At 41.3% G+C, this 17,002-nt stretch overlaps 3 protein-coding genes across 4 annotated transcripts; 1 reads left to right on the forward strand and 2 right to left on the reverse strand.

Annotated features, from left to right (window-relative positions):
• Window positions 1-298: 298 nt before the first annotated feature.
• Window positions 299-6,538, reverse strand: LOC125022926 (GTPase IMAP family member 4-like). Its single transcript, XM_047609929.1, has 8 exons — window positions 6,357-6,538; window positions 6,022-6,125; window positions 5,303-5,380; window positions 3,587-3,637; window positions 3,360-3,410; window positions 3,196-3,246; window positions 2,913-2,963; window positions 299-1,554 (listed from the first exon to the last, which is right to left on the reverse strand). The coding sequence occupies exons 2-8, from the start codon at window positions 6,065-6,067 to the stop codon at window positions 800-802; spliced, it is 1,083 nt and encodes a 360-aa protein (XP_047465885.1). The 5' UTR covers window positions 6,068-6,125; window positions 6,357-6,538; the 3' UTR covers window positions 299-799.
• Window positions 6,539-6,679: 141 nt separating this feature from the next.
• On the reverse strand, window positions 6,680-12,604 carry xrcc6 (X-ray repair complementing defective repair in Chinese hamster cells 6). Of its 2 annotated transcripts, none has more exons than XM_047609926.1 (13): window positions 12,497-12,604; window positions 11,957-12,073; window positions 11,726-11,838; window positions 11,314-11,455; window positions 10,877-11,128; window positions 10,414-10,600; window positions 10,112-10,298; window positions 9,834-10,002; window positions 9,444-9,605; window positions 9,195-9,324; window positions 7,711-7,811; window positions 7,499-7,615; window positions 6,680-7,294 (listed from the first exon to the last, which is right to left on the reverse strand). In XM_047609926.1, exons 2-13 carry the CDS (start codon window positions 12,027-12,029, stop codon window positions 7,095-7,097), a joined length of 1,833 nt encoding a protein of 610 aa, XP_047465882.1. In that variant the 5' UTR covers window positions 12,030-12,073; window positions 12,497-12,604; the 3' UTR covers window positions 6,680-7,094. The 2 variants fall into 2 exon arrangements, with proteins under 2 accessions (XP_047465882.1, XP_047465883.1); XM_047609927.1 differs by lacking the exon at window positions 12,497-12,604 and adding an exon at window positions 12,195-12,463.
• Window positions 12,605-12,690: 86 nt separating this feature from the next.
• desi1b (desumoylating isopeptidase 1b) lies at window positions 12,691-16,730 on the forward strand. Its single transcript, XM_047609876.1, has 6 exons — window positions 12,691-13,089; window positions 13,289-13,310; window positions 13,423-13,492; window positions 13,578-13,687; window positions 14,345-14,467; window positions 14,583-16,730. Exons 1-6 carry the CDS (start codon window positions 13,002-13,004, stop codon window positions 14,662-14,664), a joined length of 495 nt encoding a protein of 164 aa, XP_047465832.1. The 5' UTR covers window positions 12,691-13,001; the 3' UTR covers window positions 14,665-16,730.
• The last annotated feature ends 272 nt before the right edge of the window (window positions 16,731-17,002 follow it).

Genomic DNA, 17,002 nt, shown 5'->3' on the forward strand with positions numbered 1-17,002 from the left:
ACATTTAGCGACACTCTGCTGGATCTGGAAGAGGCTCCTCGGAGCTCCCACAGTTCTCTTGTTGTTCGCAGGTGATGTCCCCAAAAGATGTGGGGTGCCAATCTCCGAACATCTGACCTTTACTTTACCACTGGTGTTCTTGTAAACACAACAAAGGATACATTGGGGAGGGCCCATCTTCCACCAGGGAGCACCAACTGGGACAGCTCACAGAGATTTTTTGATGGTTGTAGAATGCTTTCTTTGAGATCAGTCTGCTTCACCAGTGTAACATCATTCAGATTTATCTGCATAAGAATTACATTGAAGTGTTCTTTATTTACAGTCACACACAAGAAAAAAAAATAGAGAAGCTTCATCAACCACTTGCAGTTTTTGGTTGACCAGCCGAGCCGAACTCCCAGTCTGACTTCAGTTTATCTTCCCACACCATCTTTAAACTTTTATCTTTCTTATAAATTATGTAAGATGTGGGAGGGCAAAGCGCCAGAGCAGATGAAAACATAAGCCACAGACTCACACATGAAAATAAAAAAAAAAGCACTTTGAAGAATTACAATACATCAAAATGGGATAATTACGCCCTGCATGTGTGTGACAGTGATATCAAACCAAAAGCATCTTCGGCATCTTGGAAGCCCGAAGACAGCCGGCTGCCGTCAAATCATCTGGACAATGGGGAAACCAGCGGAGTGACAGAAATACCGCAAGGAAAAGAATCAACCTTACACTTAAAGTGAAAATTGCACGTTTAACACATGAAGCAACCCTTCCACACAAGACGCGCAGCTTCTCTTATTTACACGTGTCCCAGTTTTCTCGCCAGGGAGGAGGCCATGTCGGTGAGCAGCTCCTCCCTGACGCGCTCCTCCTCTCTCTGCAGCTCGTGGACAAAATGCCCCCGGTGCTCCTTCATCTCCGTCGCACGCCCCACTAGATTCCTGCGAATCGCGCTCTGTGCCTCCGGGGGGCGGTCTGGCCCGTTGTCCACCAGCTCAGGCCTCTGACCGCACAGAGACACGGCCCTTTTCAGACTCCCCCCGTCCGCATCCAGCAGCCGATCCACGGTGTTTCGTCGACCCAGGCCGTCTGCATGAGTGAGCACTGGGAGGACGTAGTCCCTGACTTCCCTCCCAAACAGCTCCAGGGTGGTTTGGACCGCCTGGGCGGCGTCCTGGTCGGTCCCCTTGCTCGAGCCTGGGGCCCGGATCACCACCAGAAAGGCATGTGGTCCAGGGCTGGCGAGTTGAAGGCTCCTCAGAGCCTCCCTGGCTCTCTTGCTGTTTCCCAGTGATGTCCCCAAAAGATCTGGGGTGTCAATTACTGTGAGGTCTCTACCATCCACAACTGTCGTTCTCTTGGTGCTCTCCATTAGGGGACCCGTGGGTGCCCTCGTGTCACTGTGGCCCAGCAGAGCGTCTGCTAGGGAGGTCCGTCCTCCACCAGGAGGCCCCAGGAGAATCAGCCTCAGGCCTGGTTTCTTCAAACTGTTGTTGCCCGATAGGTCATTGATCAGGTTCAGTATGTTGTTAGTGGTAGGATTTGTCTGTGACCCTACAGAGTAAAAAACAGACATCTTTATTAATTTCTCAGATTTTTATAGAATGTGGAAGAACATAATTATTTAAAGAGATGCTTCAATAGTACTTTTTGTCCAAGTACAAGCACTAGTATTTGGGTACTTCCCAGCACTGAATACTTAATAATAAAATTATAAAATTATAGTTTTAACCATATTTTCATTTTCAGATCATGGGCTAGGGTTGTAGCATTACCTCTGACGTGGTAAAAATGTTCCCAAGAACACTACAAAAACAGCATTACGAGAAAGACGCAAAATATTCTTATATTCGGTCAAGTCATCTCGTATCAAGAAAACAATGGGTTAATCCCAATGGGTTAAGCTTGTTTTGCTCAAAGTTCTTGTCTTTCAACAAAATATAAGATGGATTTCATTGATATAAGTTGTTTTTGCTTAACTGAAATTAATTTTTTGCAGCGAAGTCCTAAATACTCCCAGTGCTACTACTAGCAGGCCAACACATCTTGCTGGAGACATCTGTACCTGAATGTCTTCCAAGCAGGAGTCTAAAGACCCACGTTAACAACCCATTAGACTATCTGTGCAGCATTGGTTATGTGTGGTAACCCCAGATTCTAAGAGCATGAGCGTGATAGGTGTTGCCGTAAAGTGGCACAGTTTGGTTTATAAATACAAGTACCAGCACATGAGCTCAGTATCCACAAAGCAACATCTGTGTGGCCCTCAAATTTTGAATAAAACTACTGTAAGAAGTTTTTTTGCCGGGATTAACCAAGTTTGTAGCAGATACTCAAACCAAGTCAAGCGAATGGAGGAGTGGTTAAGACTAAAAAGCTTCTTCATTTAGAAGAAGCTTTATGATTCAAGTCTAGGGTTAGGGTTGGGGTTAGGGTTAATAACCACATAAAGAGGTGTGAAATACTGTTTGTTCTAGTCCACTGTCTGCATATAGTATGTAGATATAATATATCTACTCCACTACAAAATATTATGACACAGAATACAAAAAGATTTTCTAAGCAAGAAGATATACAACTATAGACTAACTATAGAGTGAATGTACATTGTTATTGATATCTACAACTATACAAGATGGCTTTTAGTTCAAAACATGGCTACGCAAAGTAAGATCTACAATTGTTCTCAGGACTTAACTTTTTTTTATTTTACTGTATATCCACACAACTTCTCAGAATATGCAATAGGTCCTCAGTTTAACAGAAAGACACACGGCGAGACATAACAGTTAGTGGCAAACAGAAACAGACCCAGAAAAAGCGAAGTTACTCCTGAACCGATGGAAGTTTTGACTTTCAGTTGGACAAGAAGCAGCAGAAGATTTAGCAGAAAAAAACTGCAGGGAACTGACCTGCGATGGCTTTGATGAGAGCAGCCACCCACTTGAACCTGGAGGAGAATCCTGAGGGAGGAGCGCACAGACTTGTAATTATTATGACGATCTATCACTAAAATAGCCCCACTCCCTTCAGATTTTAAACAGCTCTCACATGTCTGCTTGAATCACCGAGTCACTTCCTCTGACTACGCACGCTTACGCACTCAGATTGTAAACTTTATCCCGTTCATTTTCAACTTGCAACACACGGTGAAGAGTAAACAACGCCCCGGACGGAGCTGCAGGCGGCACTCACCAACAATAAACCGCCAAATCTGAGACAGCCATTTGAAGAGAGCCTGGATTCCTGACACACGGGACACAAGCAGAAAGAAGTAGTAGAAGAGTCAGCAGATGTCTTTTAGGTATCGTGTTTGGTGTTTATGCTGCTCATTTTGAAATGATGGATGCCTTTCCTACCACGGAGGGTTCCTACTAGACGGCTCACCCAGCTCCAGAGAGCTGACAGACCTGATAAGAAGCAACAGTACACATTAGTATTTGCATTATACACAAAAAAAAACAAAAAACAGTCATTATCCTTAATTAATCTGCTGCACTTCCTGATGCCAAAAGTGCTGTATGCTGGCCGATAACACCGGGCTTTAGTACACTGACCTTTGACAAACCGCCATGAATAAACTCACCAGTTAAAGAGCAGAAGAGACGAATCGGCCATCTGATCAGAGCTGGGAGAGCTGCAGGGAAATCAGGTCACATCACAGACTGTCACAGCAGCTTGGTTCATAATGATTTCTGGTGGGTTATGGTTAATATAAATATATTGACACAATAACAGGACCATGAGATTAAAGTGAGTTAATGTTCATAAACCGGGTCATCTGAGGTATATATATATATATATATATATATATATATATATATATATATATATATATATATTCTGTTAATTACCCAACTTGTTCGTCCAGAATAACTAATCTGCAGGTCTAACAGGTTATGTTTGTGGTTCTTGGTGTGAAGTTGTATGCAGATTCTGTAGGTTTCCTTTGTGCCTCCAAACCAGTTGTGACTCATCAGAGAATGGATGTGGGCCTTCTGAGGGTGTCCTGTGGTGTCTGACAACAGGATGTTGTTAGTGTGAGGGGAGGGTCCTCTGTGGATCATCCCACTGATACTCGATCAGTTTAGGATCTAGTGAATTTGGAGGCCAGGTCAACACCTTGTGCAGTTTCCATGTTTTTTTTTTTTGTTTGTTTTGTTTTTTTTAGTTGTTCCTAAACTGTTTTTCTGTGTGTGTCTCTTTCAGGCTGCATCCTGCTGGGGATGGCTGCTGCCACCAAGGAGTGTCATTGCTATGGGGTGGGGCTGCCAGGTCTGGTCTAGGTGGGTGGTACCCGTCTAAGTAACATCAACATGAATGAATGCCAGGTGCAAAAGTTTCCAAGCAGAACACTGAATTGTCACAAGATGATCAATGTTATTTACGTCTCCTGTCAGTGGTTTTAATGTTGTGGGTGATCGGTGTAAATAACACGAAATGTTGCATGTATTATTATTAGTTTAATTGCTTCGTTTTAATTTGGTCTCAGCGAGTTTGTTTTGGAGTTTTGTTTTTTAAGTGTTTGTTTCTGTTCCTCGTTTAGCTGAAGTGACCTTAGTTAAAGTTTCATATTCAGATTTAGTTTCATCGCTATGATATGGAGGGTATTTGTCAGAGGAAAAGTTTAATACACACTGAGTAGGTGTGAAAATACAAACGGAACACTGTGTGAGGGCAGTTGACTCTCCGTCACGTAGACAAACCGCATTGCGTCGTTCGCCTCCTTAAGTTTGTTTGTGTCGACCAATTTGTTGGACAAAAAAACAAACCTTAAAATTTCGGACGCATGCAACATATTTGCAAGTTGTTTCAGTTTTTGACGCGTAGTTTTCATTTCCGCTTAAGATTAAGTTAACAATAACACCCTCGTTTCACACTGCTTATGATTCCTCGGTCCTGCAGATCACCCTTAGTGAAACTGCTATTCACATCCACACAACACCAACAAATGCAAGGTTTCCTCCTGTTTGAGTGACGTTTAAATAAAAATACAGTCTAGCTGGTTAGTTGGAAGTCCTAATGCATTACTGGTTTCTCCTCTATAACTGATGTTTGTTGAAAGCCTAGTATTACAGCGGCCTCATCTTAAAAATAAGCGCATCTTCGATGTGTAAATGATGAGCACAGGCCTGCACCCTGAGACAGGGTTTGTCACTAAGGATTCTTAACACCTCTACTTTCTGGACTAGCTCAGTAAAAAGACACGTCATCAAACAGTGTGTATTATTTGATTAATATTTTTTTGTTTGTTTTTTTGTTTTTCCAGTGGTTTTGAGTGAAGTGTTGCTGAGTGACTGACTCTGTGAGAATCTGTAGAGAAGATACCCCACCACAGTAAAAGCTCCCATCTGAACATTGTTGCTGTTCATCCACCAGCCTATAAACACAGAGAGAGAGAGAGAGAGAGTGGGGGGTCATGACATTAGTATTGCAGCACTGCTCACAACTTATCATGGGTTTTACCTTTCACACACATTTGAAGTGCAGAATGAAATTACAACAGTTTGATGGAGGAAAGTTTATTAATTAAGCAAACTGCATTAATCATGGTTGCAGATTTGATATATACATGTGTATGTTTGTGTGTGTATATATATATAGTGTAGAAAAGTAACTAGTATTTAATGACTTTATATCAATGGTTCTTAATGGAGGGAGACAGGAACCAATGGGGTGAGAGGGAGGTCTGACATGTGGCAAAGGGTGCCGGCTGCAATAAAAGCGCCTGCTTCGGTTTATGCGGTGCCCTTTAAACTTGGTGATCTCTTTTATTTACTTTGAAAAGTATAAACAATTATCAGCTGGTAGTTGCAGATGGCATACTGCACAGCCTGCACTCAGCGCTTTAAAAATTTAGCAGTGGCAACGGTGCACATTACAGCGTGAGCTTAACAACACAGCACCGAGTAGTCAGAAATGAACATCTCAACAATTCGCTGTTAAACTTGCATTGTTGTATAATGACAACTGAAGCAATTGTTCTTCCTTGAAAGGTAAAGTTGATGAGCTTTGTCTCACCTGTAACAGCATCCTCCGAGCTGTCCTTTTCACACTGGCACTCCATTTCTGTCCAACTGGCAGCGCTTCAGCCGACGTCAAGGCAGTAAGACCAGGCCACACCACTGCAGCACAGGATTTTCAATATAAAAGCGCTAAATATCCAGGGCAACACACTGCTCAATAAATATTTGCTAGGTTAATGTCAATAGAGAAACAGAAGTAGTAAAGATCTAGTCATTCAGTTGTAACTTCACACTACACAGTCAAACTAAGACAACACAAACTAAAACTGGGAAAGTAACAATAACTTGTTAATCCTTATCCGTCGAAAAATGTTCCTCAAGAGCCATTACCTGACGTGAATAAACCTCCTTCAGGAATGCCATCTACTTTCACTCTGTTGAAACCTTAAGCAACACACATGTAGCCAGTTGCGCCTGATCCCTTCCTCCTGCTGCTGTACAGAAGCATTTGCCTGCACAGGCCTGCCCTCCACGAGAACACCGCTTCTATTATTGAGCCGTACGGCAAACACAATGCTGATGGCAGGTCAAAGTATGCATATAATGCTGAGGTCTTACTTTGGAAGGACACACCTTTTTACTTGTGGCAGGAAGAACTGGAAATGTTGCCTAAGATGCACAGTGTATTAACTCATGCAGCAACGACACTGGAATTTGGTGCAGCACTATAAAAAGATTTATTCATCCAAACGCAACATTGTCAAAGAGTTTTTTCTACAAACAGTGTTTAACATACAGTATATTCCTACACATTCAGACTGGGTTCAATGCTGTAAGCCACCATCAGCTACATGAGAGTTATTCCTCACAAGAAAACTACAGTATACAGATTTTTTACATTTAAATCATCATATAAATGTGGGGACTGACAAACGGACGTCTGATGTTAGCTCTGGCCTTCTGTGAACATCTCAAGCCCAACACTAATCCTTTTTTGTCGCACACTGGCCACAGTGTCTGGTCCACCAGAAAATTAAAGGCCACAGACTGTTGCAGCTTTTTAACAGCTTATAAAATGTACCAAGACTTGCTTCAAGTGGCAGCAGAGTTGAGTCTGATACGGAGTCTTCATGGGCCCAGTCGGGCTGTCAGAGCATCTATCAGCTCCTGCTTCTTGGTCCCAGTCGTCCGAACTCCAAACTGCTTACAAGCTTCCTTCAGCACGGGCACGGTCAGCTTTCCCAGAGTGCCGTTCTGCACGTGGGCCTTCAGGTCATCTTCCGTCAGCTCCACTTTCGGTTTCTTCTCGGCTCCACCTCCACTTTCAGCTACAAGTTCAGTCATGGAGTCAAAATAATAACCAGACTTTTAATGTACATTAGCACAAAATGTCTGTGTCTAACAGTTATTTAACTACATCAGTAACGCAATCAAACCCCTTAACTTAACGAGGCAGTACTATCGAACCTTAAGGTACCACCACCAGGTAAAAACATCTTCCGCCAAGTTCCAGAGATGACTGGAGTTCTCACCTGTTTTGCGTTTGGGAGCTGATTTGCTCTCTGGATTGTAGTTGGCAGGATAGACTAGATCTTTAAACTCGTCGACTAGTGGACCCAGACGTTGATCAATCTGTTCAACCTTTGGCTCTGAATCAGGCGGAAAGAAAGAAAATGGTGAAAACACAAGCGATGGTTACAGCAGCCACAAAAGGAACCAGGATCTTTTTTTTTCTTCGTCTTACGGATAAGGTCCTCCATTTCTTCTGGAGCTGTCATATCCAAAGCCAAGGCCTCCAGGTTCCTGTAATGCTGCTGGATGACTGGGTTCTCAAAAGCATCGCTCCTGCGTTGCGTTACAAAGAATGAAAACATGACAGAGGTCAGACTTGTTCAGATTTTGACGTCTCCACCATTTCCATATTCAAAGATGCTAAAATAGTTAGTCATGGAGTTCCACAGGGTTCTGTGCTAGGACCAGAACTTTTCACATTGTACATGTTTCTGTTATGCAATATTATTAGGAAACACTGCATGAATTCCCGTTGCTATGCAGGTGACAGCCAACTATATTTGGCTAATCATTTGGTCAAAGTCCAAACATGCCTTGGAGACAAAGACTTGGATACTTCTAAACCCAAACAAAGCAGAACTCTGAATTTGACCCGTACATGGGATTACCTTGGTCTCCAGAAGTCTTGCAAGAAGCCTTAGGGTTTATATTTGACATCCTTTAATTTGCACATAAAACAAGTGACCAGGACTGTAGCATGGGAGGTAAATGATTCAACTACCAGGCCCTTCTCCTGTAAAAGAGGTTTCTAGTTTGGGGTTGGGAGGTAGAACCCCACTCTACTTTTACCTAACTTTGATAATGCTTATGAGTCAGGCTGGCACAGGTTACCTTGAACCATCCCTTAGTAATGCTACTTTACGTTTAGGCTGTCGGGGGATTTCCCATTTCTCTTTCACTATCTGTGCATTTGTGTGCTACAGTGTGGCCATGTCATAAACTGTATCTCTCCTAACCATTTTATGTCCATTTATCTGTCTGGCTTTAACATGGGTACCACTACCTGAGCTGGATCCTGCTCAAGGCTGCTCTCTGTTAAAAGAGAGTTTTTCCTTGCCACCGTCTTTATAGTGCTTTAAGGGTTTAAGGCTCTGGATTCTGCAAAGTGTCAAAACACACAGTGAGAAAATTTGGATTGCTATTGACATTACATTAATAAAATGTACCTGAACTGAAAATGTTATATAGTTGCTCTTTTTTACCCTTATGGTGTGTTCAGACTACCAGTAAGTAACAGTAACAGGCTATAAGCAGTCTCAATGGTAGCCGGCAATGCGTAGCTACAAAGTGATGAGTGACCCATGTCTCTGCGTGACACACAACAAATCAGAGTTCAGCTGGACACCTTTTCGGTTCTTTTGGAAAAGAATCAGCCAGTCACCAGTTCTACTTCGGTTTGCAAAATGGAAGAAAAAAATATTTAAGTGTACCCATTTTTAACTACGATATCAAGAAAAAGAATACAGCGTGGCAGCTCTTGTTTTAATACCGTGCTTTCTTTAATAAACGACAACAACACTACAACGTCAAAGAAGAACAGAGGCTCTGGCCACTGAACGTCGCTGGCCTTTCTTCTGCCTTGAAGTTTTGTGTCTTATAGTATGTCTGTAGCATAGGGTTGTAAAATGGAACATACCAGTTTCTCTCTAAACTGACCTATATTTGAAGCGGAGCTTTGCAACGATCTGCTTCATCTTGTCAACCTGTGTTGGTGAAGCAGACGGGTGGCGGGGAGGATCCAGAGTCCGCAGGTCGTCAGCGTACGGAAGGTAGATTACATTGAAACCTGATCAAGGCAGTAGGGTATTGATGTAAACCGACATGATTTATTTAAATTTAGATAAAGCAGAAACCGAAAGCTAAGCTGAAAATTGGGGATTCTTCTCAACTCCGGCACGGTTTTACCTGGTGGTGTGATCTGCAGTTTCCCCTCACTGAGCTCTTCATTTTGAGGAAGCAAGGCAACAAAACGAGGGGGGTAGTTTCGTCGGGAGATGCAACGGCACAGGGCGAACACGTTCCTCTCGCTACACTTCTTCAGCAAGGCAGAGAACAGACATGCACTACCTATGGAGAAAAAAAACACACACAGCAGGATACATCTGATTTAGAGCGGTAGGTCCAGAATTCTCTTTTGAGTAAAGCCACATAAGAACAATGTCTTAACAATATGACTGAAGGATAACTGACTTTATAATATCCAAAAATGTTGTCTATCTCTTTCTTCCATGACAAGAAATTTCAAAAAATCCACTGTCACTGATGTGGTTGCAAATCATCCATGGCCAGATGTACCTTTCACCTCATTCTCTTCAGGATAGAGAAAGACGGCAGGGCGGATGTGGTGGTGGATTTTCAGCTTCTCCATCGGTTTGAAACCAATCAGAAATAGTCCAGGGTCATCAAACTTTTTGATGGCGTCCACTTCATCCCTTTCCATCACGATCTGTTTCTTTCCATATACCTACAACACATGCAAAGTTTTTATTCAATTTCAGTTCAAAGTGATTTAACTAAAACACACAAAAAACAAATAATTAAAAGGAAAAGCATTACATTACGTCTGCTTTTACCTGGGCTTTCTTTATCTCACTGGGCAGCAGCAGGCTGCCAGTCTGGGTGTGGAAGGTGCGCGTTTTGCTGTGAACTTGTTCATTTGTTTCCCTGTAAAGTTTGACTGGAGCTGGTTTCCGAGCTGCCACGGCAGTTGCATAAATTCCCACAGCAACATTTAAGCCTTCACCAAGACACAGATTTAACCTTAACATAGCAGAGAGAGAAGAATGGTGTGAGGATCAGGCCGAGGAGACAGCAAAGTGCAAACCACAGAGGAATAAATAACAGACAAAGGAACAACACCATCACTTCTCTCTACCTGGCCATGGCTCTCTTCTTCTGTTCTTTGGCCCGGACCCGTTTCTGGAGGTCATCCAGTTTGTCACAAGGATCCATCTGTAGCCCCAACTCACTGTCATCTTCTGGTGGAGTTACGATGTCACGAAAGTAGAGTGAAACATCAAAGCCTCCTGGTTTCATCAGATGCATTAAATCAATAATGACGCCTACAAGAAGAGACAGAAGTCAAGAGAGTCCCCATGTGCAATTAATAAATCATAAGGCTGCAATAAATCAACAATAAAACAATGATTTATTTATGATTTAAACTGTGATCTTGAGAGAGGTCAGAATTAGAACACACTGACTGTCTTGAGTGTAAATTTGTCCATGATTTTATCTCTATAAAATCGAAAGCTTTCCACACAATAAAATGACATGCCAACTGCAAAACAGTGTCACAGGTTTTCATGACAGAAGAACAGCCTTTGCCCCAGGCCCACCTGTCTCCTTGAGATCACTGGCCTTGGTGCGAGCCTGACGGTCCTTTGCACTGTCGCCCCCGTGTGGATCATCCCTGCAGGTGAAAATCATGAGCTGCTTCTGTGCAAGGCGAAGCTTTATGTCACTGAAGAGGTTGGCGCAGCACCACAGGGCGTCGCCTAATGACGTCTCCCCACTGCCCATGGTCTTTTCAGCCAGCTGGGCACCTTTTTCCCCCCGCAGAGCATCAACGTCCTGGACTCGCTTTGCACCTTTTATTGCAAAATAGAAAAAAAGCACAGATACAAAATGTATCTCTTTAGCTAAAATACTTGGGGTTGCGGTTGATTGCATTTTAAACTGATAAAATATACGTTTGCTAATATGTACTGCACAAAGTTATTGTACGTTTTTGTTAAAAATTGTGTAACAACACTAAACAGTAAGTGCATCTTACCAGGTTCATCGAGGTCATGGTACACGTAGACGTGTTTAAATGAGTTCCTGGGGTTTTTGCTCTGCTCCGTGCCGTAGAAAACCAGAGCCGACAGATCCCTGTGATTGCTGATGATCTTGCTAGTGTACACAGTGCGCACAACCTACAAAAACGAAACACAAACTTATTGTTATGAAGGAGGGCATATGGAAACCTAAGGTCCATCTATAAAAGTGAACCCCAGTAGGGATTCTTCACTTTTCTCACATGACGTCTTTTCTAGCATATCACTATTACGATTTTCACACATTTCTTGCTCCAAAACAAAGGAGATGATACAAAACATACCATTAATTAAATAAGACAGAAGACTTTAATAAAACGACGCAAAATTAAATAACAATTAGGAAAACACAAATATTACAAGGCTTACCTGCATGGTCATGTCAAAGTTAGAGGGTTGTCCGTCTTCCCCTTTGATGAACATTTCCTTGGAGGCATCTACCAAGAACACCAAACTGTTTCTTCCAGAGACTCTGTAATCTCCTGACAAAGACAGGGACCTGGTTTGGTTTTGATGGTTCAGACAGTGACTTACATTTTGTACAGAGGTAGGACTATTGCCCACTGAGATACAAAGAATAATGCAGATGTTTCATGTCACCTCCAGATTGCTCCCCTTCCTCCTGCTCCTCCTCCCCCTCCTCATTCCGATAGTAGGCATTCCACTCCGCCATCAGTGCTGCCTTTGGTCACAGGACAACTTGATTGTACAGTTACTCTGTAATACCACAATTAACAGACTGGGTTCAAACACTATTTTGGCATAAGGTATCTTCATGTACATATAAAATTTACCACTTTACTGTGCTTCTTCTAAACTTCAGAAAAAGCGTACTTACACAAATACTTGAGGTGATAATTTAATCGAAGGGTGAATATTGCATAACAAATAGCTTACTTGGAAAAGAGCACCAAACGTTAAGTAATGCGTTATTATGTTTAATTAACTGAGGTTTCCACTATAGCGAGGAAACGTGAGGTTAGCTAGCTTAGCATGCAATCAGCCACTATTCGGTTCGTCGCTATTTTAGTGACCGCTTCAAAAAAACACTTTATCTTTCTAGTGATGCACACTAACTATATGTGCAAGACCTAAAACTAAAAACACACACAGCGGCCACTGGAGAATGCATTCACCCACCGTGTTATGCTATGTTCTGCTACTTTTTTTTCTACAAGTCCTGGCTAGTTTGTTTCAATGGCTGGCGCGCTCATTTACGTGAGCGCGCACGCTGATAACTCTCCTCGGACGTCTCGTCGTCTATTGGACACTTTTCTGACAATCGAATATACGGACCAATCGCAGTGAAGTGGGCGGGGTTTTCCGCGAGAGGCCCGGAAGAAGGATCCTCATGAACTTTTTTGACAGTCATGTTATTATTTACAGTCAGACAGTGACACAGCATCATCTTCTGGGTAGAGTTGTATTTTCGACTTTATTTTCTATTTTTCCTCACAAATAGCTTCTGTTATATATATATACATATATTTTTTTTAAATCTAACAATTTGAGCACAATTTGCTAAAAACTTTTTTAGTTACAAAAGTTTTAGTTAAGTTACCGGTAAGTCAGCTAGCCGGTCAGCTGTCGGTGAAAGGGGTCTAACTTTATACTTGACTGGCTGAACAAATCCGTTCGTGTCATCATGGACCAAACTGGCTCTTTTCCGGTGAAACTGTACGTTTACGACCTCTCCAGAGGCATGGCCCGCCAGCTGAGCCCTGTCATGCTTGGTGAGTAGCCACCTGTGCTCGGATTCATTGACTTAACTCTGGCTGGCGAAAGAAACAGATCCGGAATAGTAGCTACGTCTATGACTGTTTGCTTCTGTCTTTATCAAACACTTCCTACATAGCCAAGGCTGTGTAGTGTAGAGTGTAGAGTTAGTATAGAGTTAATTCTAATTTAAATCATTTTATTTTTTCTTTACAGGGAAACAACTCGATGGGATATGGTGAGTCACCATAAATAGTGGAGTATTTGTTGTAACTTCCTTACAGAGCTTAAGCTAATCGTGTGAAGTGCAACTATTTCACAGCCTCCCGTTTACGTTTGTTGTCTTAAAGGCACACAGCTATTGTGGTCCACGGAAAGGAGTACTTCTTCGTTGGAGAAGGAATCGTCAACTGCGCACCTGTAAGAGTCAACCCTGAATGTGTAACTCAAACATCCAGCACACACTTTTTAAATGTGATGTATTGTGTGTGTGTCTATGTCATAGGGTGGCACCCCCTTGGGTGAACCTGGCTCCATAGTTGACTTGGGTGCCACTGAGGTGCCTGAAGAGATATTTATGGAGTATCTAACTTCACTGGCCTCGTCCACGTACAGGTAAAAGCTCAATGTCATCACACACGTTTAGTGCTTATTTAAATTCTACGATCTTGCGGGTTTTGGTGAGTAAAATGTTTCATGGCAACTAAAGAAATAAATGTGTTTGCTTCTGTGCTATAGTTGTGATAGACAACTTGTATCTTAAATTTGTTTTTTTAATGCACTTGTTAAGGGAGATGGTAATAACTGAAATCCATAACACAAAACTTTATATAGTAAGGTTTTCATGCACAATTTGTGTGATAATGGTAGTGATAAAACCATTAACTGTTAATTTTATAAACTTTTTAAAGTTATGGAAACTAGGACTCATCTTAAGTCTTCAAATAATTAACGTACAGTACTACAGTTTATTTTTACCTTTCTTTACTTGTGACTAATAATCATTTAAATTCTAATTAATACGTTTATTGTTGTGTTGAATCAATGGTGCATTATCTTCAGAATAAAAAAAAAAATCGCCAGTGAGAAAAGAAAACGAGCTGCACCTTAAGCGCCACGTCCTCCGTTCCTCCCGTTATCTCCCATCAAAATGTCTCTATCTCGTCTTTTCCTGCTGCTCGCCCACCCTTCTCCACCCTTCCTGGCCTCTCTCACACTCCCTCTCTCTCTGTCTCTCTCTCATCCTCTCTTCTTTGCTGCCTTGGTGCACAGGGGCGACAAGTACAACTTGTTTGAGCACAACTGCAACTCGTTCAGCAACGAGGTGGCTCAATTCCTCACGGGCAAGAAGATCCCTTCGTACATCACAGACCTGCCATCTGAAGTGCTGTCCACGTGAGTTCCTTTGTATTTGCAGTTGAGCCGTGTCTCTGCTCATATTGATGTGGTCACACATACTAAACATTTTGACGTTAGTCTAACTCTACTATCCACTGTGTTTCCTCTGTAGGCCGTTTGGCCAGGCTCTCCGTCCCTTATTGGATTCTGTCATTATAAACCCGGGAGGCAACAACATAACTGGACAGAGGTAGACGGAGCCGTGCATATTAGGGAAGAAACACTTGATAACATCCGTGTCAGCAGTTGACAAGTTGATCTCTACTACCAGCTAACCAGCTAACCAGCTATCACCAGGACACTCTCCTTTGAGGAGTTTTAGGGTCTGTTTCTGCATATTCTGCACACAGCATTGAGGTTTTTAAGGTGTTTTTGCCAATATAACTAAAAGGTTACTAAAGAGCAATGTCTACTCTGTATGATGAATCAGATTGAGTTTAAGTATGTATGCTAAGATGTCACTTCTTCTTCTCTCTTTCTCTGTCATCCCTTCCTAAGGTGCTCCATCGTAACAGTCTATTAGGACGTGTATTACTTTTAGATGACCAGTCCAGGAATGAAATGCACAGAATCTAATTTTAGAAGACAAAAGTACTTTTTAGATGCTCAAAAATGTTAACATATTCTGATTTACTAATGATCAAAATGCGTTTCCTTATCCTTAGGGTTCACTCACACTGATGTTTTTGTTGCTCTTTAATCCCGTCTTCTAACCAGGGACAGAAATCTTAATTCACGAGCGAACCTTTTTAAATTCCTTCAGCGCTTCGTCACAGTGTCTGTGGAAGAGCTCACGCTTAATATTAATTTATTACTCAACCTTTAATATGTGCTTTTTTATTTATTTTTCTGAAATGAAAATGTTAAAAAAAAATAATAAAATCCAAAACCAGGACAATGAAATAGAAAAAAAAAAATATGAATAGGAATAATTAAAAACACGAATCAGGTTTCAAAACATTCTGCAAAAGTGACACAACACAACAGATTATCGCTGACATTAGTCAATGTCATTTTATTTTCCAGACCAATAAAGAGGCAAATATCGTCCCATACCTTATTTTTACCAGCAGGGCCGGACTAATCCCATCATTCATTCACCTTGTGCTCTTACCAGACATTGGCCTTGTCTTTCACATTTGTTGAAAGGTCCTCGGGACAGAGCGATGCCTCCTACAACTGCCCACATTTCCCACATCATCTCAGCATTTTCTAGTGATTAACACAGACCGCCTTATACCGACCAACTTATTTATTTTTTATTTAATATCATTGTGAATGATGAGTTTCTCTTTATATTCAGGGATGCTGTTCATTATAAGCTTTCACAGTTTACCTGGTGTTTATTTTAAGTGGGTGTTAATGGGGTCTGCTTTTTCCAGGACTCATCCAGCAAAGTAGATAAGTGGAAACTGTTCTTCTGGCTTGTCTATATGTTTTAAAAAGTACATTTAGATGATTTGTTTTTGTTTTTTAACATTGAGGACCACTCATCTTTTCATTCCATTGCCTGTCATGTTTTTGAGTTTAGACAAAGTGCTACGAATCCACAATGTATGTCTGATAACACGTAAACTTGAACAATTTGAGTGTGTTTATATGACCAAACCATACACAGTAAATGACTTTTACTCCAGGTGTAACGCCAACAGCCTCTTACCTCCATTATTGCATGAAATACAAACTGTTGATGCCATCAGTGTCTTTTATCTGAGTTTATTCTCATTTCAGGACAAACTGTAAATGGTTTACTTTAGGTTTTATATGGAAAATCATTTAAGAAAAGCTGTATCCTGACATGTAGAGAGGTTCACTTTAGATCTTTAAAAAAATATTAATAGAAATGAACTTGCTGCGCTGTATAATGTGTGATATTTTAAACCTAAAAGAAGTTATAATATTAAAAAAAATATTAAAATAGTTTTGCTGTGACAAGGTTTCTGTCTCACATTTATAATTAAAAATCTGTCTTAAACGTGTGTAGATCGTCAGGACAGGAAATACTCTTTCTTTAAGTCGTGTAGTGTCACGAACAGCCACAAGGAGGCAGTACGGGATCGCTGCAGCGGCACCTCGAGTCATGTCAATCAAAAATGACTATTTCTCACTTTAAAATGTTGATTTGCTGTCTGGGCACTAATTTAGATAAATAATGTGGTTGAAATCATTTTCAAATAACCTGAATGCTTTTTATTTACATTTTACACAATGACATTTTTCGCCTGGAAACAAGTTTACAAAATAAAGCTACTGGACTGTTTTTTTGTTTTGTTTTGTTTTTGTTTTTTTTTGTTTTTTTGTAATTGGAACTTCTTTGGGGCTAAACAGGTAAAATTAAACTAATTAAGTATTGTTGCTGACATAGAAACACCATCTGTATTCAGTGAAACTCCTCTCCATATACACTCACCAGCCACTTTATTAGGTACACTAATGAAAATTAATCCATTGATTCTTATGTAACAGCCGCACACTAAATCCCCCTTCAAATGCTGAATACAGGAACGTTCATTAAAATAAGATTTAGTGCAG

The sequence above is a fragment of the Mugil cephalus genome, chromosome 16, assembly GCF_022458985.1.
Source record: "Mugil cephalus isolate CIBA_MC_2020 chromosome 16, CIBA_Mcephalus_1.1, whole genome shotgun sequence".
NCBI classification, from domain to species: domain Eukaryota; kingdom Metazoa; phylum Chordata; class Actinopteri; order Mugiliformes; family Mugilidae; genus Mugil; species Mugil cephalus.